The following is a 27,024-nucleotide window of genomic DNA, read 5'->3' as shown; positions in this document are numbered from 1 at the left end:
TCCGCTGGATAGCGCTATCCATCGTTTGAAAAAGTGGGGCCTGAAGGTTTAGTAATAACAACCTAAGGCTCTCGCAGAATAATAACGTCACAAAAGATTTTATATTGAAGTGTATGACGTATGCAAATGAGGTCATGTGACTTGTTACGGCCACAAAACTCAAAATAAAAAACGGCAAAAGTTAATGATAAAACTTATTTCACTTCGCTACTATTAGATTAGTCAAAATGGTAAAAGAAAACAAACTGTGCTTGGCCTTTGTTAAATATGTCTTTAGTTTTTGAAATGTACGACATTTTGTTCTAGTGCTCAGTCCCCTATAGAAAAGGATATTTTCGGACATTTATTTAAAATTATCTTGAAATGTCCAACCACAGAAATGATGTACCCAATAGTGTTAACATAATCAAGGTAAGTTGCTGTTTAGGGGAAAAGATTTCTGTGCTAAAAATAACTTTGACATGTCACGTGATAATATATCATCCTATATAGCAGTTAAGGTTTCACATCTTATTGCTGCTAACGATGTCCTAAAGTTATTTCGTGTTATATAAAATGGATCAATAGTTAGACCACCCCTCATTTATTTTCATAAAATAGATTTGGGCCCAGGCCTCATTGCCGCTGTAACATATTGAAAGAGTAAGCGTGGTTACACAGTCACAAAATAAACTCATGCGCATTTCAATACATTTCAAAAAATCCAAGATGGCGTTGATGTAGAGGTGAAGTTGGATTGGAAACCCTGTTGTCTTGTCTACGAACTTCTGTCTTCCCTGAGGAGTTTAAATATGGATAATGGAACAACTTTGTACCATACTTTGCAACAGCGAGTTTTCGGGGTCCTTCCACCTGGATTGCTATTGAAAAGGGCTCGAGGTATGTTGAAGCATCGCAGACAGATGTAAGACTCTTGCTTGCTTAACAAACTGTTCTTACCGCTGAGAAAGTCTTGACTTGGTTCGTTGTTTTCGTGGCTGACAAAGTACCTCGTTGGTAATCCAGTCATGCAGAAAAGGTGGTTACTGTGTACACTACATATGAAACTATAGATAGCTTGTCACTCAAAAATTACGAGCCATCGAGCTACCAAAATCTTCCTTGTTTTCAAGTCTCTTTTTTAACTGAGTCACCGAGTCACCAGAGTACATAACTTTTTTGCCTTCCTCGTTCTTGTATATGAGTTCGTTTATTTGATCTTTTTACCCCTACTCCTACTACAGACGAACCGAACAGCAAGTTCTGTACGTCTACTTCAAACTTGACCGTGTACATTTGTACATGTACACTGTATGGTGCATATTCAATTCCTCCAATGCCTGTGAAAGTAAGAAGATCTCTAAATGGCAACTTAAGCCTCCTGTACATTATTTTATACAGTGCACACTGTGTTACCCTTCGTCACAATACTGTAGTTATTAATTTTCATGCTCAATTAAAGGAAGTAAATACCTGGTGCAGTGCTTGCAGAAGGAAACCACTCTGACAGGACATGAAGGCTGTGTAAGTTTGTAGAAGTAACAAGTGTGATTTGTTAGTTTTAATCAATTTTGGAATTCAGTGGTACATGTACATATGTTTTAAAGATACAATGTACTGGTTGTTGTTGTTGTTCTTATTAATTTAATATTTGCTGTGTTAACTTTCTGTGGTAAATTTGTTTATGAATGAAGACTTTGGGGATTCCTGCATACGAGAGGGAACAACTCACCATTATAATTAATCCATGAAATGTTCAAAGAAATGGTGATCTTGAGATAAATCAAATTACAATAAATTTATTCTTCCAATTTTGGCAAATTCTGACAGATTGCTGTCTGGATATCATTCCAGGAAACTTAACAAAACTTGGTCAACCTAGTCATCTTCTTGTTGATATTGGTTAACGATACATATGAAATCATTTAAACTACCATATTTACCCGTGCATAAGTCGATCCCATGTATAAGTCGACCCCCCATTTTTGATGGCAAAAAAAGCAATTCCTTAATTTCTTTGTTAAATGTTCATGGGATACTGATCTTGTATTCTGCGATTTCCGGAACTGTGGATACACAAAAAAATCAAGGCCTCTAGCGCTTAATAGTTTTGTGGTTCAGCAGTTGTTGTATATGAGGGCATTTTGTCCTTGAGTTTCGAAAAAGTTCTCAGAAAACCGAACATGTAATCCTCAAACTAACCTGTTTCGTTGCTCAAGGATAAAGGGCTTTAGAGGATAAGCACAACATCACAGAATCAGGAGTCATTCTTTGAAAATAACTTCAAAAATGGTGCGAATTGGGCAAGGTTTAATTGGTCCTCGATTTATAATATCTCACATGACAAACAAAACAGAAAACTCATAAACCAAACACTACAAAGTTTGCAAAGCATTTAAATCAGCCAGGTTTGTGTAGAGAATAAAAAACAATCATTGCCAACCAGAATTATTTTTCAGGCAATGTGGGTGACGATGCTTGCACGCAATCAAACGCAAACATGAGGTAGTATGCCAGGTTACTAAGCAGTTGAATGATCATGTTTTATTTGAAGAAACAGAAAAGCCTTTGGTAAACGAAAATTCCCAGTGTCTATTTCATATTTGTGCTAGTGAGTATCTTTAACATTTAGAGTTGGACAAATCTTTTTTCATTTCAACTGGAATTGCTTACATTCATTTTGAAGTCTTTTGTCCACTGCGTTCGTTATGCCCAAGATAACATTATTATGTTAATTTTGAATAAATTATTTGGCTGGAACTTGGCTCTAAATCTTTGACCCGTGTATAAGTCGAGGGCGATTTTTGGAGCTCCTTTTGAGGCCATAAAAGCTTGACTTATACATACACGGGTAAATACAGTATTTCACTTGTCCTTTTGTTTATTATTTTTGTCACTAATTATTTTTATGATGCCTCAAAACCAGGACACTAAGTAAGGATTGAATTAATGACTGTCAGTCATAATTTTTTGGGAAAACATCTACTTATGAATGTAGAATTTCACTCTTTTAAAGCAATGGATTTTCTTTATTTTCTTTGAATACCTTCCAGCATATTAATTTTTATGCACATATACATGTATGGTTAAAATCTCCAATTTCCAATTTTTTATCTCCACTAGATCTCAAACATTCCAATTTTTTTTTCACTTTCGCATGACAAAGCTTAAGCATCAAATATTAATTTTATTACATTCCTTTTTCTGTCAATAAGTTAAGGCCTACACAATGTATGACAACTTATGGTTTGGCCAACCCTCAATATTATTCCTAATGGATTGGACTAGGGCACCAGTGTGGCTGGCATTTGCTTGTTTAGGGATGCTGACTTGCTGCTATGGTGTCATGGAAAGCAAGAATCTTTACTCATGTTAAGGTTCCAGATCATTGTACTCATCTCAACATGATTCTCTCTCATTAAGTTCAAATACTGTGTATGTGTCTGCCATATAAATTATCTTTGACAAATAAATGGGTATAATTTTAATGTATGGGTTTTATTAACCCTTTCAGGTTAACAGTATAGTGTGGAATGAAAGTGGGGAATTGCTGCTATCTGGAGCTGATGACTACCGGCTTAATATATACAGACCAACCAATAGAAAGGTTTTTCAACTGAGTTAAAATTTTTACATTTATTTGTTTACAAATTAACCAGCTGTGAACACTGCCTTTCCCTGACATTTCTTTACTGTTTCATCTACAGCACTTGCAAAAAAACCATTAACAGTCCCCAGTTGCAAAATACTAAATGAAACCCCTGTAAATGAGTTGTGAATTATTTTTTAGACATTTTCAATGTGTAGTATTATTTATATTGAACTTGACTCGCTTAACTATGGCACTCAGAATGATTTGTCGTAAAGTATGAAACTTTCACATTTATACATGTAATGGAAATTGGTTTCAGTATTTTTCAAAAGATGATTTTCAGTGGGCTTTTAGATCACACAAATTAAATGAAATGTAGAACCTATTGTGAATTCGGAAAAATCCGAGCCCCAGATGGGATTCAAATCCACGACCCTCTGTGCTCTAACCAATTGAGCTACTGGAGACTCTATGGTGAGCAAGGGTGAAATGTGGGTCTTTGACTCGAGCTGCATCACACAGCTACAGAGTCAACTATAGACTGACAGCATACACTGTACACCTGTACATGTAGCTCATACCTGTAACTGCATCGCACAGTCACCTGAAAGCATATCCAAGTGAGCGAATGTGAGAATGATATACACAAATAAAAATAATGAAATTTAGAAGCCATTGGGAACTCGTAAGAATCCGAGCACCAGATGGGATTTGAACCCACGGCCCTCCATGATCATAGATCATAAAAGTACAATGTAAATATTGGAATGAGGTCACAATTTAATTTGACCCAGTAGACAGCAACAACTCGGCTGGTTTTTGTGTTAAAATGTTTATTTTTGTTATTAAAAATGACTTCATGTACATCTTGGGGAGAGTATACATGTTTAACCCTTTGACACCCAAACCGGCCTGAACCGGCCAGACCGTCTAACAGCAGACGATTTTACTCGTCAATGGGGAACCCCTAGGAGTCAATTGGTTAAGGACATCCACGCTTATTGTTTGTGCGCAACTTTTACTGCGCAGGTAACGCGACTGTAACATGTCACGCATTACTGCAAGCATTAGTTAAGATCTTATGGCGACAAAAATGGCGGGGAGAAATTTCCAGGTCTTGCCTTTTTCTCCAAAACAAAGTTGGTGACCCACCCAATCTTTTTTCATTTTTGGAATAAGTAATTTGTGATCTAGCTTCAATTCCATTCTCGGTCCCATGATTTTCAATCTTTATGTCACAGACCTGAAGGCTACCATCCCTTCGTCAACACAACATGTACAATATGGGTATGATACTACCTTGTACAGTTACTCAACAGTCAGAAAACAGGAATTAATGAGACTCTCATTAACCTGAGCAGCTGGTCACAAGAATCCAATTTAGCGCTTAATCCAGAGAAAACTAAATGCGTGTTGCTACACGTATCAACAAGACAAATGTCTTCACATCATAATTTGCCATAGCGCTCACTAAATTTGTCTGCAGGGGGTAAGAATCTCAAACTAGTGAAAACAACCAAGCTGCTTGGTGTCCACGTAAATGAGAACTTGAGCTGGGACGAGCACGCTAAGTGCCTTGCATCATCTTGCTATGGGGTGCTTGCCAATCTTAGAAAGCATTTGGCCAAAAAGCCTTGTTCTATCTTGACTTGACTATTGTGACACTGTATTCTATCCATTAACACAGCATTAATTTTGTTGAAGCGACTACAGCGCATACTGTAGAATACTCAGGTGCAAGTTTTGTGACAGGATGCTACGTGTATGTGAACATAACCATCCCACGTACATCACACACTTTCCAGGACTGCGCTGCGTCTTTGTTCAATGCCCTACCGCCTGCGATTAAATCCTGTAACAACTTCAGGTCTTTTTCAAAGCAGACGATTGAACTCTTAAAGAATTGCTGCCTTCTTTCGTAGTGTTGGGTGGTTAGCTTGACCATTACATTTTCTAGTTAACTAATCACATTATAGTAGGATTAAGGTAGTGTACATGTACATCATTAATTTTGTGTAAATATTAAGGTTAGATACATATAGATTCTAGTTAATATAGCATAGTTTTATCAGATGAAGAGCCAATGTATTTTGGACAAACTGATAATAAACCATTGTTGTTATTAAAAGTACCTACTCTCAAGCTAACTTGAACTGTGGGGTACAGTGTATCTACATGTACAATAACATAATGTTTTTTTTAAAACTGGGTTTGTCACCAGGTGAGCACATTTAAAAAATATTTGAAAAAATACAAACTAGGTTACACTGGTGGTTTAAAAGATGATATATTACAATAAAAAATGTTCCCTTTTAAACCACCAGTGTAACCTAGTTTGTATTTTTTCAAATATTTTTTAAATAATGTTTTTTGTTTAGCAATTAGCGTTTTTTATTAATGAATGAGTATCTTTAACCTTCCACAATACCAAATGAGATGGCTTACTCAATACTGTTATTTGTCTGCTTACATTTAGTGTGGTGGAATTAGATTTACATGTACAGTAAGACCATCAAGCACAAGTTGAAGTTTTACTAAGAGTGGAATTTTAACGTGAGATTCAGCATGCAAAAGTTAAACAGTGCCCTAACCAATATGCCACAGTATGCCACCTTTTGCTTTTCAATGAGTACTTCAGAATTTCATGTGCTTACAATGAAGTGTGTTTTTTCCTTCTCAGCTGGTGCATTCCATCAGATCTGGTCACCGAGCAAATATTTTCAGTGCAAAATTTTTGCCTTGTTCAGGGGACAGATGGGTAAGTAAAATTCAAACTTTTTAAAACAAGTTTGTGGATATTCTCATTGCATCATTGACTTAATATTACTGGTACTATTAATCACCCACTAAAAAAATAATTATGTTCTATTAATTAATCCTTTCATCCCTAAACCGGCCCCTAAACATGCCCCTAAACTGGCTATACTTACATTGTAGTATTTTACTCTGTGTAACGCCAGACGATTTTACTCTTCAATGGGAAACCCCCGGGAGTCAATGGGTTAAAGAGCATGAAAATAGTGGGTTTTGTGTGATCATGTACATGTAGAAAAATAATAGATAATTTCCCTTGCCTCTTCCTGCATTTCAACAAACAGATAGTGTCGTGTGCTGGCAATGGAATGATTCACTTCACAGATCTTGACAGGGAATCAACTTATGGTCAGTTTCCGTTTGACTGTCATGCTGGCACTACTTATGAGGTAAGGCTCACTAGAATCCTTTGAAGGCTTGCATCTTAATGACAATAATAATAGTAATAATAATAATAATAACAATGACAACAACAACAACAATAACAATAGCAATAACAATAATAATAATAATAACAACAATAATAAAGAAATAACGATCTGCATTGCAACGACACCTGGTACGATCATTCTCCAGAGGCAGTGATGGAAAACGACCAAGTGAAGTTACTATGGGATTTCAGAAATTATTCAAACAGACCATCATTTAGAACATAACAGGCCCGATATAGTCGTACTGGAAAAGGCGAGCAGAGCATGCCAAATCATTGATGTGGCATGTCCTTTTGATACCCGAATTGTAGAAAAAGACCGAGAGAAGATCGACCACTACTTGTACCAGGATTTAAAAGTTGAAATACAAAAGATGTGGAACTGTAAAAGCGTATCTGTTGTTCCAATTGTAATTGGGGCACTTGGGGCAGTGACCAAAAACTTGATGATGTGGTTTACTAAGATAGGAACACCTGGGATCTTGAACTTATTCCAGAAAGCCTGCTTATTGGGAACAGCAAAGATCAACAAAGAACTTAAGAAGGACCCTAGACACCTAAGGTTATATAGGATAGGAAATAGTTTGATGACCTGGGGATACATGTAACTAGTGGTGTGAGATTAGAATGATGATGATGATGATGATGATGATGATGATGATGATGATGATGATGATGGTGATGGTGGTGGTGATGATGATGATAATAATAACTTGATGATGTGGGTTACTAAGATAGGAACACCTGGGATCTTGAACTTACTCCAGAAAGCCTGCTTGTTGGGAACAGCAAAGATCTTAAGAAGGACCCTGGGCACCTAAGGCTATAGGAAATAGCTTGATGACCAAGGGATACGTGACCACTGATACAACTAGTGGTGTGAAATAATAATAATAATAATAATAATAATAATAATAATAATAATATGCCTGTGATGTTACATAGCAATACCGTAATAATAGTAATAGATGACTGTATGTAAAGTAAATAATGTGTATGGTCCTCAACGAGAAGCTTCCCCTTGAAATTGCGATCTTTAATGTTTTACGCTACTGATTGTAGTGTAATTAGTTCGGACCACGAAATAATTACTTTGAAATCCATAGGGACAGAGAGGGGATTTTTATTTCTTTTCTTTTAATAGAGCGAGTTTCAATCGAGTGTCGTAAAACCAAAACCAAATTAATTACTTTGGCCAATCAAAAAGGGTGGAGACAATCCAGCAACCCAATCAAAACTCAAAGTAATTACACGTAGCCGACACAAAGCACGGGAAAATGTGCACGCGCAAGCCACAATTGACCTATAAACGGATTGAAATGCGCCAATCACTGTTTAGTCTTCACAGCCAATTACATAGGCTCAACTGACAGTTGACCCATAACATCACGAATAAGTCGACCAATGACATCTACGACCAGAGTTCTTATAGTATCTACTAACGTTACACAAATCACTTGACTCTGAAGATGACTTCCACTCAGGTTGTCGAGACGTCAGTCAATGTCATCTCAAACAGTCCTTCTCAGGACCACACTCATCCGGATGATCGTACTTTACTTAGTTATGAATTAAAAGATTGCTTGGACTTGTCCTGTTTGTGATAATCTTAATTAATACTTCAGGTGATAACAACCCCTGGGGACCCCAATACATTCTTAAGTTGTGGTGAGGATGGTACTGTCAGGCAGTTTGACCTCAGAACAAAAACAAAGTGCTTGTGTCGAGAATGCAAGGAGGTATGGTACAAGTTTCAATGGCTTTAATGCTATTTATGATATTATGAGCACAGACTACGTGATCTGCCACCTGAAAGGCATACACCGGCTTATTCCTTGCAGGTTCTTTTGTACAGCCTACAGAGCCAGAAATAGTTTCATTCTCAGTCATACAGTACATACAAAATAGCAAATACATTGTACGAGTATGATCTGTAATATTTTAAAGCAACTCACCCAATTTATGATTGGATAGTTTGTTCTCATTAAAATATGAGAATTTATTTAGACTGTACAGCTATACATACAGTGTATGGCCATTTAGTAGTCTCTGATTTATGGAACAAAGGTAATCATGTTCGTTTGTATCTCTAACAGGATATTCTTATTGACTGCGGTAAAGCAGTAACTTCCATAAACTTGAACCCTATCATGCCCTACCACCTGGGTTTGGGCTGTGAAGACAGCACAGTTCGTGTTTTTGACAGGCGAGCATTAAGCAGCAGCAGTTCTAACAAGATGCATGGCATGTTCTGTCAGTTCAGACCTGACTCACTCAGTGACAGGACTTGCAGGGTTACGTCCCTTTCTTACAGGTAGATTGTGTATGTTCCTTTTTCATTGTCATTAAATATTGCTTGTGCTGTCAGAGAAAGGAAAGATAATCGGGTATGGGGAATGATGCGGCTTGTCATTTAACCATGGAAATGAGCTAAAATCAAGCTTTCATTGAGTTTGGGGTGCAGGGATGACGCAGTAGTGAGAGCACTTGCCTCCCACCAACGTGGCCCGGGTTCGATTCCCGGACTCTACTCTGCACTGAGAGGTTTTCTCCGGGTACTCCGGTTTCCCCTCTCCTCAAAAATCAACATTTGACTTGATTTACTTTCATTGTTCATTTCAGTTTACAGTGTCCCCAATTAGCGCTCCAGCGCTAGAACGACTAGACACTTAAATAAAGTTCCTTTCCTTTTTCCTTTACTAATCAGGTTTTTTTTCCCAAAAAGTGAGTTACTTTTCTTCTATGTCACTTCCTACCTTAATCTTAGTACACTGTAAATTTCAATTCCGAGGAAATTTCGGTCATCTTGCAACCAGGAGGCCGGATTCGTAACCAACCAACTCACTGCAAAAGATACGCATGCGAATAAAACACCTTGACTAGTTGCATGTGTCTTCCTCGTGGCGAAAAATGAAGTTAACTGCAACCCTCCTGTGCGGTGAGATTCTCTTGTTAGGTAGGTACTTGGGTCATTCTGTTAATTTTAAAGTCCAAAAGGAATGAAAGGAAAGGAAAAGAATTTTGTTTAAGTGTCTAGTTGTTCTAGCGCTGGAGCTGGGGACACTGTAAACTGAAATAAACAAATCAATGCAAATCAAATATTGGTTTTTGAGGAGAGGGGAAAACTGGAGTACCCGGAGAAAATCCTCTTGGTGAAGAGTAGAGAACCCACAAACTCAACCCACATATGACGCTGAGTCTGGAAATCGAACCCGGGTCACATTGGTGGGAGGCGAGTGTTCTCACCCCTAAGCCATCCCTGCACCCTAAAGATGAGATTGGTTAGACCCCTTCAGTAACTGTTCTTGATAATATGAAGATGGAAGAAACAACATAACAAAATACAACTGGTTATGAAACGGAATGTCTCAGCTATAACTGCCTAACATATACTTGAACTTCTTTCCGTGTGCCACAGTATTACGGAAGAAAACGTTTAAGGAGAATTCTTATTCAATAATGACTTGGGATACTCGCATACATTGTAAAATCCGAATGCGCAAACAGCGGTCAAACTTATGACCTTCCGATTACTAATTCGGATTCTCTACCACAAAGCTACGCGCCAACGTCATGCCATTAAATTATTATGTTCCAGTGACAGCCATGCTGCTATACTGCTAGAATTGAAATTGCCATTCGCAAATATACTAAAGGCGATGATGAATCTTAACCCCAGCCCCACACGTAACACTTTTTCTCAACGCGACAATTTTTTTTTCAACAGTCCTGATGGAAGTGAGCTCTTGGTCAGTTACTGTGCAGATTATGTGTATCTCTTCGCTTTACAAGGCACAAAACAGCACCGTAGTTTTCAGGACAGTGGCTCAGACAACGGTTACTCCAACGGAAGCAACGGTCACCGAAATGTACCTCCGCTCAAGCGTCTGCGCCTTCGCGGTGACTGGTCAGACACTGGACCCAATGCCAGGCCCGAAAGCGAACATCCCTCCCCTGAAAGTTCCCTGATGCAGCGCATGTCTGATATGTTTGCGCGCTGGCTTGAAGAATCGTTTCGTGCTGGTCAGCGTCACAGAGCGCGGACGTCGTCTTCCCGATCAGCTTCGGTGTCGTCTACCTCGTCGTCGTCGTCGTCGTCTGTGACGTCTTCACCAACGTATTTATCCAGTAGTTCTTCGGAATCGAGTGGTAATTCTGGTGTATTCGGTGAGGAACCGAGAAGGCGCCAAAGTCACGAACCAAGTTCCGAAGAATTGCGTAGCCGAGAAGGTCTTATATTTAGTTCGTCAGGTGGTGAATCGTCGATTGAAATAGACGCTGACCCTGCGGTGAATCAAGACATTAGCGATAGAAAAGCGCAGGGGGCACATGGTGGTAGTTGTAACACCTCTGGTACCACTTCTGTAGGGCTTATTCCACATTCCGAGGAGGGACAAGAATACGTTCCGCGAATTTCTTCATCAGCGAACGCAGCAAGTGATTCTTCTTCTAGTAATGGAACGATAACGTTCGTAGGCGGGTTCGCCTTATCGAGGCAACAAAGTCTACAAGCTTTTACACCCACTTCGATGAATGTGGCTGAAAACGAAAATACAGCCGTTAACGATCGGAGGAGCCAAAGCGCTCCCGATCTTGCGTCGAAAAGAGAACGACGTAATATTCAAGTTGGCTCGTCTACTGTAAATAGTTTGGCTGGGGACCAAAACAGGCCGCACAAAAGGACTAAAAACGCCAGGAAGGCGGAATCATTAGGGAATGTTACAGTTGCGAGTTGTAGTGGTTCAAATGAATCTCCCGCCGATGAGGTTAAATCTTCTTCAGAATCCACGCGAGAGACTAGCCACGTGCGTACACGCGCGGAGCCCACGCTTGGTGAGGAGATAGGCAGTTCAAGAAACATGGAAGTTAGTCCAGATGATGAATCTGAATACGAAAAATCCGCTGCAGCTACTCGAATTCAGCGCGTTTATAGACTTCATAAGAAAGCTAAGATATCCACCCAGCCGAGTGACGAGCAAGGTGTTTGGATACCAGAAATGACCAGAGTTTTTAAGGGCCATCGCAATGCGAGAACTATGGTGAGTTGCCTATTGAAAGTGAAAAGATTGAGCAACTTTATTTGTGTGGGAATGGATGTTCAGATCATGAGCTTTTGGGGTCTTTGATAACACAGAAATGACTTCAGGCAAGGCTGTTGTATCTCTTAAAAAATCAAACTAGGCTACAATCTTTGTCTTTATTTTGGATGTTTCTTTCGTCGAGGTGCATTTAGGCATCACCCCCTCCTCCCCTCCCATTCTTCAAACCATCCTCTCATTACGACGTTTTCAGGGTGCAGAAAATTGCCTCATCAACGTTGAATCAGGGAGTTGGGGATAGATTCAGAGGAAAAGGCTGCATGATTTATTGTTGTAATGCTAAGTGTTTGAAAAACGTTCTCGTTTGGCAAGTTTCCCTATCCGTCAACTACAAAGATTGTAGCTATGTTGGCCGTCCGAGACAAAACCCACCCCTATAGTAAACGGGTAAACGGGTAAACGGGAGGATAAACTGAAAGACGAGAGCCCCTTCGGCTGCTTTTGGCAAATTCAGATTAGCCATTTGAGGTAAATGACAAATCATTAAATGATAAATGGAAACTGTGGGAAAAGAGTACAAGCCTTGATCCTGGCGTTTGCTTTGAGTACCAAGATGTGGTTTTACTGCAGGATGACAAACCGGCCAAAACCTTCCCGAAGTCGCTTTTGGAAACAAAGTAACATGAGGGTGGGGGAATCTGCATGAAAAACACGTATTCGAATTGCGGAAAGAAACATGTGCTCGTTTCGACTAGCCCCAAGGTGGCTTGTTAGCTCAATCTGCAGAGCATTGAACCGATATCGTTACTGCTGAAGTAATGTTTCTAACTGTGATGACCTGAAAATCGAAAAAAATACACTGGCAACTGAATATTGGTGGAGCGTTCGAATCGTGCGCCCTTGCATCGAAACCGTCGCAAATTTTCCATATCCTGTTTGTGTTCATAATGTTGCTCTTTTCAGATAAAGGAAGCCAACTTCTGGGGAGAGGACTTTGTGCTCAGTGGCAGCGATTGCGGGCGCATCTTTATTTGGGACAAGTACAGTGCGGAACTGGTCATGATACTCCAGGGTGACAAGCATGTGGTGAACTGCGTACAACCGCATCCGTATGACCCAAGTAAGAAATCCCTTGCATCGACTCGAACGCGTATTATCGAGCGGATCGTTGCTTAACAAAGAGGAGAGTATAGGGAGTTTAAGCACGCGACGTTTTTGAGCCGCGGACGGCAACCGGAAATGACCGGTTCGCATTCCAGGACAGAAGTGTCTCCCAGATTTTTAACCTTATCATCTCTAATGGAGGAAAGATATTTAGCAATATAAAGCTGGTAGTGAAATGACAAGTTAAAATGGAAAACAGCTCACTTCCGCTTGCCGTCCGTGGCTCAAAAATGTCGCATGCTTAAATTCCCTTATTTTGTGAATAAGGCACCGTTTCCTTGTGTCCAGTCCGCCTATGGGAAATTCTTTAGTACTGAGACTGCCTCACTTCGTGTCCAAAACGGTATTGCATGGCCTATTGGTGAAAAAAGGAAGTCGCATTAGTCTTGTGAGACCTATCGGCAGCATTCGACTCTATTGATCATGCTATTCCTCGAGATCTAGTCTCGTCTAGATTTTGGTATTTTGTGATTGGCTGATTTTGATCCACTTTGTGATTTTTTTACTTAAACGCTCCGCTAACTGTCGCGGCAAATGTGATCCAAGGCAGCGAAAAACGAATGCATCGATAATAAAATTTAAAGCCTATTGGCAGGGTTTTCGTTTGAGGCCGGAGGCCGGGCGTTTCGTTCGGTTGTTTACAATTTCACGTCCGGTACTTTGACGCTATAAATTTTTAGATTTGTTGGCTTCTTTTTATTCTCTTTCTGTTTCTTTTTCTTTTTGAACTTGGGTATCTCGGGAAGCCATGGGCTGAAGAAACATAAGACGATCACGCGCAATAAATCCTTCAAACTAACAAGTACTTACATGTCCACAAATGTAATGTACGGTATATATGTTACAAAGAAATTACAATTGTTATACGAAGACTAACGTAAATACAGTAACTGGTCACTCGAAATAACCTTAAAGCTAAACTAGTTGGGTGGCACCCCTTTGAAAATGATTTGAAAGAGATGTGTGTTTAAAAGAACGCTCCATCCTTTTCACAGTTCTGGCCTCAAGTGGAATAGACTACGATATCAAAATATGGACACCAACTGGTAGGGAAGCCAGGGAACCCGTTGATAAAGAAGAGGTAGGTACTAAGCTGTTGTAGGTTTATCTGAGGACTAACCTTCCGCGGATTTTATTTTGTAAAGTAAACTGAGAATTTTTTTTCATCTGTGTTGACATTTAAAGACTAGTTTTTTTTTTTTTTTTTGTGGCAATGCTAACCTAAGCACAGGAAGCCTACACAGACGCTTTATCCTAAACGCAATAGAGCCGTATCATCACACACTGGTCCAGTTAAATTAGAAGTTGTAGTGAGCCGTGTGGTATCTGGCTTTGTTTGCGTATTCCGCTCTTGCGAATGGCTTCGTCCCCGCTGAAAATTATCCCTATGGCTCAAAGTTAAATTAAGGCCGTGTCTCGCAATGTCATCGCGATGGAAGTTCTCACGTTTCGAGTCTATTGTTGACAAGAGTTCCAAGGGGCAGTGCCTCTCGCAATCATTTCAGTATGCAACTCAGTATTGCTGTTAACCGTGTAATGTGCCCGTGAGAAGAATGAGAAGCTGGTTGCTAGGTAACGGGCGAAAGGACAACTGAAAAATCACAGGCAGGATTCGAACCTACAACTTCCGTAACACAGGTCGGCCGATTCGCTACCCACTGAGTTACAAGAACGTCTTCAGTGGGAACGAAGCCGTTCATGAAGCTTCTGAAATGAATGGATTTACAAAGTGTCTGCGGGTCTACGGGCTCTACGGTGTCATACGCCTCAAAGTAGGGAGTTTTAAGCACTCGACGTTTTAGAGCCACGGACGGCAACCGGAAGTGAGCTATTTTCCCTTTTAACTTGTCTTGTTAATACCACCTTTATTTGGCTAAGTATCTTTCCTCCATTAGAGATGATTAGGGAGAAATTCTAGGAGACGCTACTGTCCTGGCAAGCAAATTGTTCATTTCCGGTTACCGTCCGTGGCGCAAAAACTTCGCGTGCTTAAACTAGGGCCCTAATGATGGAATGCAAACGGGTGTTACGGATGTCGTAGGATGGACACCTGTGTACGACTCTGATTTTTCAGTTGAAGTATCCTTCCGAACTAACTAACTTATCGTCTCTAGCAATTATTTTTGCTACCCTTGTCTGCCACGATGTTCCCATGAGGTCAAAAGAAAATTTTCATGATTTGTCTCAAAACGTAGCGACACAAGTTACAGGACTAACGATGTTGCATTACGAAACCTTCGACACGTTTGTTGCAGCGTTGCGAGATGCTTTTCGGTAAACAGAACCGATTTTTACTTTTCGCAACGATTGCGGCCCCCCACAATAGCAAGAAAAGTTCTGTCGGGGAATTTAACACCAGGCAATTTTTTAAAAAATCTTCTATATCGTCCGTATTTCATTAATCGTACAAACTGTTTTGAATGTTTCGTTTACTTAATAGAGGAAAATGTTTCTACACCAAGAAACTTCTTAAAAGTTACGAAAGGCTTTCGAAATCCATCAGGAGTCGTTACTGGGATTTGCAGCTCGTTTTGATGAGGCTATAACTTTGTTCCATAAATCGAAGGTCGGTCGGTTGCGGGTCGTCGTAAATGAAGTAACCATCCCAATTTTTACGCGGGCAGTGCGTAGGAGGCCTGGGCTATAAATTGGGCTTCGTTTTCCACGTTCAGTCACAAATCGCTGTTGAGGCTCTAAAGCGCATGCGTTAAATCTAACGGCCTGCGTTACCCTTGTCCAACGGATTGGGCTCCCTGGTGCTGACCAAAGGGATCGCAGCTTCTGGGAACGAAATTAATGGCTTGCGATGGCTTGCAAAAATGTGGTGTCGTTGTCAAAAGTTGGAACGAATGTTATGATTCCAAATACGCTCAAACCACATACAAACGCACACTTCGTTCGCTGTAGACCTACACTAAAAGACGTTGAGCGTTTTCGAACTGGATCGCTCCGCGAACTTTACGAGTGATCAATTTACAAGCGAATATATGAGTAAACCGATCGAGCATCATGCTATAGATCGTTTTCACGTGACGTCATCATTTTCGAAAATCCAAAACTAAAGAGCCACGAAAGTTTTTATCCTCATCAGGCATAAGAGGAGGTAAATTTGTATCCATTTGCAATTTTAAAGCTCAATAGCGTGCTTCGTTTGGAAACCAGAGCATTTTGAATTTCTGAGTTATAGTGGTGCGTGACACGAGGCGACGATCGAGTTTATTTTGAAATATATATTTATCTCATGGTTTTGAGCCTTTTTAGAATTTAAAGCATTAGGAAAAGTGCTTAGGTAAATAGCTGTCTGTTCAGTACAGATGATCACTCGCCTAGATAGCCAAAGTAAGTAACAGATATTGACACTATTTTCCGGCCGCCATATTGGTGCACCACAGATGTGCACCAACATGGCGTTTTCATACTGGGCTCTGTAAAATTCTGCGAAACATTTCGACGAATATCTGAAGTTTGGGGAAACGCACGGGCCTAAAACTTGGAGAAGTGTCTTCTTCATTTATCTTCTACAACATCACGAATTCTTGACTTTTTCCACTGGATGGTTTTCGATTTATTTTTTTATTGCGTGACAGTGAAAACGATCTATATGGTAAGGTAAATTCTTTTTGCGAGCCTAGTGGCCCATCAGAGCCGGAGCTTATCCCAGTTTTCGTCGCATGAAGCGACTAGGAGTATTTCTACTCCCCCCTGGATGGGATACTAGTCCAACGCAGGGCTACTCCCGGCATTAAATTCGCCGGTACCGATTTATACACCTAGGTGGAGAGAGGCACCGTGAGAATAAAGTGTCTTGCCCAAGAACACAACACAGTGTACCCGGCCAGGGCGCGAACCCGGACCACCCGATCCGGAGTCGAGCACACTAACTATGAGGCCACCGCGCCTCCCACCTCATGCTGCATTGACGGGTTAGTTAGATTCTAAGGAGCTATTTAACAAAGTTTTACTCCCATTAAAGTTTATACGACTTTGAACGCAATACATGTAATAAAATGATAATAGTGCTTAATTCTTTATAACTAGTGCGTGGGTGCACGTATCTATGCATCAAGTTCTCTTTTATTATGTCCCAACAAGGAATCTTCATTGTTTCTTTCGTTTATTTTGCTTAAAGATAATTCGCCGCAATGAAAAGATGTTGGAGGAGAGTAGAGATACCATCACTGTTCCTGCTTCGTTCATGATACGCATGCTCGCTTCCCTGAATCACGCAAGATTTGGTACGTATCCACATAGCAGGGTCAGGACGCAGGCCCCACAGTGGCTGTCCTGTTTGCTTTAGAAAACAATAGACACATAGAATATAGCTCGGAAACAATGGAGTTTAATCATTAACACAATTGAACTGCGAGTACATTGAAATTAGAGGCTGCGTCGTACCTGCCCCGGACGGAAACCGGAAGTGAACATTTCGCATGCCAGGATAAAAGGAAAGGAAAGGACCTTAAGGAACTTTATTATTTAAACACCAATGAAATACCAAGTGAGCTTTCGCGCGAAAACATGATCTCTTCACACGTGACAAGATCATTGTTGCTATGGTTACATATATACAAATATTTTTCAACACTCGAAGAGAAATTTCGTGTCTCCGCGCGACCATGTAATATGCTCTATTTATTTAAGTGTCTAATCGTTCTAGCACTGGAGCACTAATTGGGGACGCTGTGTACTGAAATCAAGTCACACGGTAGTTTCTCCCAGATTTTTAAACTAATCGTTTCCTACAGTGAAACGTTATTAGGCAATGTGTAGAGGCCGCGCGGAGATACGAAATTTCTCTTCGAGTGTTGAAAAATATTTCACGACTGAGCGAAGCGAACGAGTGAAATATTTTTAAACACCATTAAGATACTAAATCATTACATAGCAACAGTAATCTTTTCATGTTTGGAGATGACATGTTATCTTCACTTGTGAAGATATCATGTTTTCGCGCGAAAGCTCACTTGGTATTTCACTTGGTTAAAAAAAGGTCGTTTTTTCGACGAAAGGTGCACAAAACAATAGCAAATAGTCCATTTTCGAAATATTAATATTCAGCTTCATAGCGAGGCTGAGAGGACAGAAACGATAGAAACACGTTGGAATGAATGTGAAAAATATCGACATATGATCCACTTTCCCTTGTCTTTGTCCTCTAAACCTTTCTTTCAAGTTGAATTTTAATATATCGAAAGTGGCCTATTATAGCTCATGTTTTGCATTAAAATAGACTAAAATTCCCAGAAGACTTTTTTTCTCTGTTGTTCTGTGCATCAACATGGCCGCTGTGACGTCAGGTGAAAAACCATCTATTGGTGGACAACTATAACGCGGGTCAGGGGCCCACTTTTCTCGAAAGTCCCGAAACTTTACGGGCCATTTTCGGGTGTAACAATTCCCTCTGTATCTCAAGAACGGAGAGGATTTGAGGCGTCAAAGTTAACAGTCAGTTTGCTTTTTTTTTTTTACCTTGAAAACATGTAAAAAGATGGGCTTTCCTGAAAAAGGGGTTGGCAGGTTCACAAATGGCTTTTCGGGACTTTCGAGAAACGGGCCCCAGACTCGCAACCGTCATAGAGAGTTATGTTTCAATTACTCCGTTTTTCCTTAATCTGTAGGTCAACAAAACCAAAATGAAGATACGGACTCCGATTCCAGTGACGACTGAAGCGTATCATGCAACTGTCACGTGTTGGTCAAGTGTGAGGAGGATTCGCCTTATCTTTGAGTTTTTCTAGTTGTGTCGGTGTACCCTAACACTGGAGGTGTAAAATGATTATTGTCAACTTCTGAACTCCCTGGCTTTTTGTTCAAAACACTCTCTTGCATTACTCAATAACTAGAAATGTCTGGACACTAGAAAGTGCGGGCGATCTCAGTTTTTTTTTTACCCTTGATGAATTTTGGTCCTGTTTGTTTATACATGTCAGGTGCGTTGTAAATTGTTTGAATAATCGGAACCCTCTTGCAGTGTTTTCCTGGTCCTCGCCCCATTGTTGCCGTCAGCATTATTGCTCCATGAAAGATTTTACACCACTTGTCCTACTTAATGCGCGAAGAATAGTATGTTTCCACAAATATCATTTTTTGTTGACTGCAAGAATTTCAATATCGGACTTCGAAGCAACTACAGTTTTAAATTCGATGAATCACCGGCATTCTGTTTTATTGTGTCACGTTGTAAATTCAAATCTGGTTTCTTATGCTCAGGCGTCTTTGGGCAAGGAACGAGAACCGAAAGTTTGGTTTTGTTAATAAGGACTTTGCCTACTATTGTTATTGCTCATACGTTCTGCGCATCTCGAGATTCTCGGGTTTCGTACGGGTGATGCTTACTAATAGGGTGATATTTTTGCGCGATTTAAAGCTATGCGGAGAAAGCAGAACTTAGCAAGTGATCTTCGTATACAAAAATAAAATAGGACTTAACCGCGCATTTTTCTGAGATAATTAAGGTTCAATTTGGAAAAGAACTCCATCCATATACACTGCTTTGTATTTTAGACCTTTTTAGAAATATTGTTGTTTAATTATCTTTGAAAAATGCGTGGGTACCCCCAGTTTTCTTTTTGAATTTCAATAACAATTGTTAAGATCTGCTTTTCCCACATATTCGTACCTTTGACTTTGAATTAGTAGGCACCGTCCTTAAGGCGAGTTGTTTGCCAAATAAGCCCTAGTAGGCCACAGGTTGCACAGTAGCTCTGTCCTCATCGTAGTTAAAGTAGTAGTAATAGTTGAAACTACAGCTGCGAAGAGTTATTCAATTCGGAGCCCTTTCTCGAAAAGGTGGTATATGTATGCCATGCTGACTAAAAGATCATGGATTGTAAGACATTAGGGATTCAATAAAACTTGTAAATAACGAAGATTTGGCTGTGAGCCCGTTGAGTCGTTCAACTACAACGCTCAGATGTTTTGAATATCATGTCCTTCAGAAATTGTCTATCGTAATTATGTATTATTACAAACAAAAAATTAACAGACCGAGGAAATAAGAGCTTAGGAAAGAATCGAAACTTCACAAGTTATTTATATTCACACTGAGTAGCAAGATTACGCACAACAAGCTACCGGAAGTACCTAATGTGTCCTTTATTTGAGTATTTGACTTGTATACCCTTGTAATACTATCGATCTCAGACGTCCGTGGACAAGGGCTTTTTTTTTCAGCCCACTTCACGAACCGTTGACTTCAGTCTGCGGTTAAAATTCTGATCACGTGATAATATTTTTTGTTGCTCTGCGGTTTCGAAAATACTGATCTCGAGAACGGGAAATTTAGCATGACAGTGCCCCTTTAAAGTGCCCCTGTGATAAAAAAAAACTACTTCCTTTTTTCCTTCAGATTTTGAAAGTGTGTTTGCTTAACACCTGACTGGCAAAATTTTGAGCTTTGATTTTTATCCAAAGACCGTTTACTTTGAGTGTAAGTTTTGGATTTCACGGTCCGCCATTACTCACGTTCAAAACTGACCGATTGGACCTCAGACGGTTGGATCCAGGGAAACGTGACGTCAGAGGCTCACTAGCTTAAAATTTCTGCTTGTAAACGCAGCTTATTATATATGCAAAGCGTGAGTTTAAAAGTCTGAAAGCCCAAAACTCCCGTGCTGCATATTACTTCTGCGGCGTATACACGTATTGCATTCTTAAACTAGTGAGCCTTTGACGTCATTTTCTCCTCGATCCAGCTCTCTCAAGAACATAATGTTCGTAATGGCGGACCATTAAATAGGAAAATTCCAGTTAAAATAAAGAGGTGTCTTTTTGAAATCAAGGCTTAAAACGTGGGTGACTTAGTGTTTTGTTAACATAGTTTTGAAATCCAAAGAAAAATATGAATTGATTTTTGGTCACAGGGGCACTTTAATGAGACGTGTGAAATGGAACCTCAATACCTCTTTACGTGGGATGCCTGTGACAGACCACGTTTAAAACCGGCTTGAGACGGTCGTCGTAGTCAAATACGTGCTTGTCACGGAGCTATTGACGTGATACTGTCATGTTGTATATACGGTATGCATGCATGTCTATTTTCGCGCGAAAGGTAATCGGAAAAGCTCACACGGACTTCCCAACGCATATACTACTTCACCACCTCGAATTGCTGCCTTTTCAGACTGAATTCGCAGAAGAAAGTACCCCTTATTTTGGTCCAGAGGAAAACTTCCAAAAATTTGAAACCGTGAACGGAAGTGACAACAATTGGAAACGTTTTTTGGGTCGCATTTTATGTAAGAACATTTCAAAATCCTGATTTAAGCAATTGATCGGATTTGTCACTCGTAACTTTAGAAATAGAGTATATTGTAACAGCTGTAATTTGTAACTTTGGAAACTTCTAGACTCTCTTCGGATACTTAAATAAGCGGCTCTCTAGTCAGTTGGTTGTTGTTGTTGTGATTCGGGATTTCGTTCCCTGTCTGTGATTTCCAAGTGATGTTGTGTGACAAGTGAAGGGATTTCCCCGTTCGAGTGTGATTCTGACATTCTGCTGTCAAGTCTACGGTTGGTTTCCGTGGAGTGCGATACTGTGAAAGAAGTCTTCAGGAGATTTCGTCAAAGAAAAGGACAGTACTTTGCCTGTGGTCAGATAAGCGTAGAGAAGTATTCAGTTAATTGTGTCACTAGCTCGAGTTAAGTTGTCTCCCGTTGTTTACAGTTAAATAAATTGCGTTTCGTGGAAATAGCGAGGTTATTATCTTTCTGCCGGTAATTAGTTACCTCAACATCTGTAGTAAACATGAACCCAAATCAGGCCTTTTGTGTCGCCTTTGCGGTGTTTCTTCTTCAATTATATAAAATATGCCAGGGTCTACTAAAAATAATTCTTTTTCAAAATTTTGTTGGGGCCTTACCCTAGACCCTGCTATATTATTATTATTATTATTATTATTATTATTATTAATAAATAAAGACATCTTGTAGTGTACTGAAGTGTTTTCCTCACACTGCATGAAATTAACATAGATTAACATAAATTAATTCATACTACAATAGCCAGAAACAGCAATATTACCAGGCAAAATATGAATAAACAAAAATCACTTTAGAACCTTGCTTTTGTTTTAAATTGCAACTAGTGTACCTACAACATACATTGTATACTGTATTATAATAAAAATAATAAAATAAAATTTGTAATAAATAAATAGTAGAATTTGGTATCTTTGTAAATATTCTATAAAATTATTTGTGCCCACAATAAAATTTAGAGGATTGGTCTTATCTCCTTGAATAAGAATTCTATAATACAATGAAAAAGTAAATTCACATGTAGTAGTAGTGTTAGAACTTAAATAACTGTTACCAACATTATCTAGTCAACAACATAAAACAGCAACACTGCCATTGGTACTTTTAACAAAAATTAAGGACCACAAAGTATGGTTTTCATTGGCAGCCAGACTATCTGCAACATACAGTGCATCTTGACAGAATGCAGCTGGCTACCAGACTATGTGGAACTCTCACACGAATGGTGAGGTGAGTCTCACGTTTTTTTTTCTTTTTTTAGTAAAATGTAGCCTAAGTTCATTTAACAATCATTTTAATATTGCACTTTTACTAAACAGGTACCTTCTCTTTGGATTGACATTTTGGAGTGGAGGGCACTACAGAGGGGCTGTTTTGGTGAATGGAGTATGGCATCATTATGATGGACTGTGGGAGAGGAATTCCAGAAGGCAGGGACTGAAAAAATGCACCTGGAAGCCGTCCACTCCAAGTGGCTTCCTCCTCTCTCACTGTGTGTACATTTTCGAAAAGATTTTGCATTAAAAACTGGCCTCTATCCTTTTTATTTATTTCTTTATTTAGAAAATTCCACCGACTACAGAAAAGTTACTGGACTGGGACGACATCATGATGGACAGGCGTGTCTCACTGAGCTCTCCGAAGTTTGGCTTCTTTGTTACTATATTTTTACTAGTTTTTAGCCGTATTGGTCTCTTTCTGGCTCTTGGGGGTAACGGCGATCTGGCTGCATCGTATGGTCCACGGAAACCCGCATTGTGCAATGAAAACTATGATTTTTCTGTACCTGCTCATTGCTACGAAGGTCGCCATCTTGGAAATCTCTCAGGAAGAAGGAAGAGGTACTTCACTTTTAAAGTAAGCTATTATCCAAATGCTGATGCCTCCTTCCAAATACAGAACATTATTACAAGTGGGGATATTGCCCTCAATCCTGGACCAACCAATTCAACCGTTAAGTGCTCTGTTTGTGGGAAGACCGTTGCTCGCAACCATCGCGCAGTTGAATGTGACGCGTGTTCGCTGTGGTGCCACATTAAATGTGGTAAGGTGAATGCCAAGACATACATCGATATGATGAATACCTCCCAATTGCAGTGAACCTGTCCTGTCTGCCTAACAAACCTACAATCTAATGCCTGTTTAACAAATCCACAACCCACTTCCTCTGCGAGTGAAATGCCTATACGTGCCAATTGCCAAGATTCTGAAATTGATGTGTACAAAATGCTTAGGTCTACTCTAGGAAATTGGAACCTGAAAATTGGGCACATAAATGTTAACGGTCTTCTTGCTAAATTAGCTGACATCCACCTTCTACTTAGTGAAGTCAAATTTGATGTGCTGGGAATTACTGAGACTCATTTAACAGATGACATATCTAACAATTTAATTAAAATAATAGGTTATGACCTAGCAAGGCGTGATAGGTCAGGATCTAAAGGAGGAGGTGTGGTGATATATTTTCGTGAGGGTCTAAATGTTTATGAGGACCTGAAATGGAACGTTGATCAAGAATTGGAGGCAGTGTGGTTAAATATAACAATTCGCTCCCAATCAACCCTAATTGGCTGTTTATATTGTCCACCTAAATCTACTACCTTCTTCAATTCCCTACATGCCCTGTTGAACAGGATTTGGATTAAAAGGAAGAATGTTATATTGCTTGGTGATTTCAACTCCAATTTGATAAGTGATTCCCATTCAGCCCAGGACTCATCTCAGGCTGGCAAAAGGCTGAAGAGCATACTTGGCAGCTTTGGATACTCAAATCTTATTGAATCACCAACACGAGTCACTGCTAAGTCTAAGTCGTTAATTGACCTTATTATTGTTAGCCCCAATCATCGCACATCTAATATCTTAGCTGGTTCTTTGGATTTGGGGATCTCTGATCACCATCTTACATATGCAGTATTTTCTAATAAGATGAATAAACGTAAGCCCAAGATAATCACTGTTAAGAATTATAAATCAATGGACATTGAAAGTCTACAAAATGACTTAGAGGAGGCCCCATGGCATATTGTAAATTCTGCTGAAGAAATTGAGGACAGTGTTCATTTATGGGAGACTATGTTCAAAGGAATTGTGGATTCTCTTATAAAAAGAAGGAAAGTTAAGATTAGAAATAAATCGCTTCCATGGATTGACATTGGGATCAGAAAGGCTATGAATGAACGATACAAGTACTTGAAATCAGCGCAAGAAAAACCTGATGATAATGCTCTATGGAAACTGTACAAGATTAAAAGAAATAGTGTCAAAAAGATGTTAAGGAAAGCTGAAGCCCAATATTGGATTAAGCTAGCAGATAATGCATCCACTCCTAAAGATTTTTGGAAAATATCAAACCAAATCCTTGGTAAGAGCACAAACACAAGAACTGGTCCATTACAAGACACAGATGGCAACATAATAACTGATGAAGAGCAAAGAGCAGATTTATTGAACAAGTCGTTTTTAGATACTGCTATTAATCTTACAAGGAACTTAGACCCAGTCCCCTTTGACACTACTTGTTTTATAAATAGGGTTACCCCGACTATTGACAATTTTTCTATTTCATGGGATGAGATCAAGAATGATGTTCTCAAATCCCTTCAACCAAATAAGTCGGTGGGCCCTGATCAAGTTTCACCTAAAGATCTTAGATTAGCTCAGGATTCTGTGATACAAGGGTTGTTTGAGGTTTTCAAAAAGAGCAGGGATTGTTGTAGATTCCCCCAGCAGTGGAAGGAATCCTTAGTTACTGCTCTTTTTTAAAAAGGGAGTAAATTGGATCCTAATAATTATAGACCTATATCTTTGCTTAGTGTCCCTGGAAAACTGCTTGAAAGGGTTGTATGTAAGTCCTTTGATGATCATATTTTATCTAATAGTATTTTAACTAATAAGCAATGGAGCTTTAGAAAAGGTTATTCAACTGAAAGTCTTCTGCTACATCTTACTGAAGCTTGGAGAGAGGCTTTGGATGGAGGTCGCAAGGTTGGAGTGTTATTCATTGATTTCCGTAAGGCTTTTGATTGTGTAAATCACACTATCCTTGTTGAAAAACTTAAAGGTATTGGAGTTATGGGTAGTATGTGGAATTGGATCAATGATTACCTCTCCAACCGTGTGCAAAGGACTCAAGTTAATGGTATAAGATCGGATTTAAGACCTTTTAAAGTTGGAGTACCCCAAGGGTCCTTTATTAGGTCCCAGACTCTTTGCAACTTATGTAAATGATTTACCAGATCATGTTAACAGAGGGGCGTTATATATGTATGCGGACGATACAACAATTTTTGTAATAGGTGACACTGTTGATGAGATCGTTCTTGTTTTACAAGAGGTTCTTGACCAGGTGTATACCTGGTGCCTTATGAATAGACTGATTATTCACAAGGGTAAATCTGAGGCAATGATTTTGAGCATTAATCCCTTCATTGGTCCTTTGAAACCTCTGAAGTTGGGTGAGGATTTTATTCAGTACATATCCTCTACTGCTTGTCTCGGGGTTACCATCGATGATAAACTGTCTTGGTCTCAGCATATTAAATCAATTTGTGTGTCATTCAATAGTAAAGTCAAAATGCTGAGACGTATAAGTTTTTAACCCAAATCTATGCTAGAAACTCTGTACTTTAAGACTGTAATCCCAAGTGTCCTCTATGGGGTTGTAGTTTGGGGCTCTGGCTCCAAATGTAAAGAATTAGAATGGATACATATTAGAGCTGCTAGACTAATTCATAAGTTGCCAAAGGGCATGACTGATGAAGATATTTTAGCAAGAGCGGGGTGGATGCCTCTTGAATATTTTTATAAATTTCGTATTTTAATGATTACTCATAAGGCTTTTTATAATTTAGGTTTAGAGGAAATAAATTCATTAGTTGTTAGGACCTGTAAGAGCTATAATCTTAGGAAATCTTTAAATATTTTAGTTAATAGACCAAACACTGAGCTCGGTCGTAATTCCTTTGTACACAGGGCTGCAATCGCCTGGAATTCCCTGTCTGATAGTGTAAGATCTTTTTCTAATCAAACAGGCTTTAAAAATGGACTGAAGCAGTTAAAACATACTGTTATGAATATCACTTTTGAAAAAGACAGCTCAGTAGTTTATAATAAGCATGCCGATTTTTATTATTATTAATACATATTTTATGCTTTATTTATTTTTAGGGATTATTTATCTTATTTATCTAAAGTATAATCACTACCATATGTATGTATTGTTAATTTTATTACAGTAGGTCCACATCAGCTGTAAAGTTGCTTTTTTTCCTCTTGACCTGCTTTACTAAATAAAGTTATGTATGTATGTATGTATGTATGTATGTATGTATGTATGTATGCGAACGGACTCTAGGTCCCAACGAGGCGACCCCCAGATAATTAGATAAATGTATATATAAAAAAAAAAATTAAAAAAAATAAAAAAAAGAAGGATAACAATAAAATAAAAAATAAAAATAAAAATGAAAACATTAACAACAATTAAGTCTCCCTATTGAACGACAGTTAGGACAAATAGTTTTCCAGGTTCTAATTCTATCGGTTTCAAAGTCACAATCCAGTCTTCTAATAAAGTTACTAAGCGGAAAATTAAGTAAACCATTGACGCCCTTGTAGAGAAAAACAGGTCCTTTGATCTGTTGTGAGTGTAGAATAATTTATAAAGCACAAAAACATAGATAATGAATCAAGACCTGTTAAAAAAAAGCAATACCTATTTTCCGAAAAAAATTCGTGCAGAGGGC

The 27,024-nt window shown here is 39.2% G+C and overlaps 1 protein-coding gene across 1 annotated transcript; it reads left to right on the top strand.

Annotated features, from left to right (window-relative positions):
• Positions 1-698: 698 nt before the first annotated feature.
• LOC137996960 (DDB1- and CUL4-associated factor 6-like) lies at positions 699-21,916 on the top strand. Its single transcript, XM_068842617.1, has 12 exons — positions 699-879; positions 1,442-1,503; positions 3,494-3,586; positions 6,252-6,329; positions 6,670-6,774; positions 8,441-8,554; positions 8,912-9,129; positions 10,543-11,854; positions 12,818-12,974; positions 14,014-14,099; positions 17,148-17,253; positions 18,637-21,916. Exons 1-12 carry the CDS (start codon positions 792-794, stop codon positions 18,684-18,686), a joined length of 2,469 nt encoding a protein of 822 aa, XP_068698718.1. The 5' UTR covers positions 699-791; the 3' UTR covers positions 18,687-21,916.
• Positions 21,917-27,024: the final 5,108 nt, after the last annotated feature.

Source organism: Montipora foliosa, chromosome 3 (genome assembly GCF_036669935.1).
Source record: "Montipora foliosa isolate CH-2021 chromosome 3, ASM3666993v2, whole genome shotgun sequence".
NCBI lineage: Eukaryota > Metazoa > Cnidaria > Anthozoa > Scleractinia > Acroporidae > Montipora > Montipora foliosa.
Note: the sequence above shows the minus strand (reverse complement) of the source record. Positions and strands in the feature narration are given on the sequence as shown.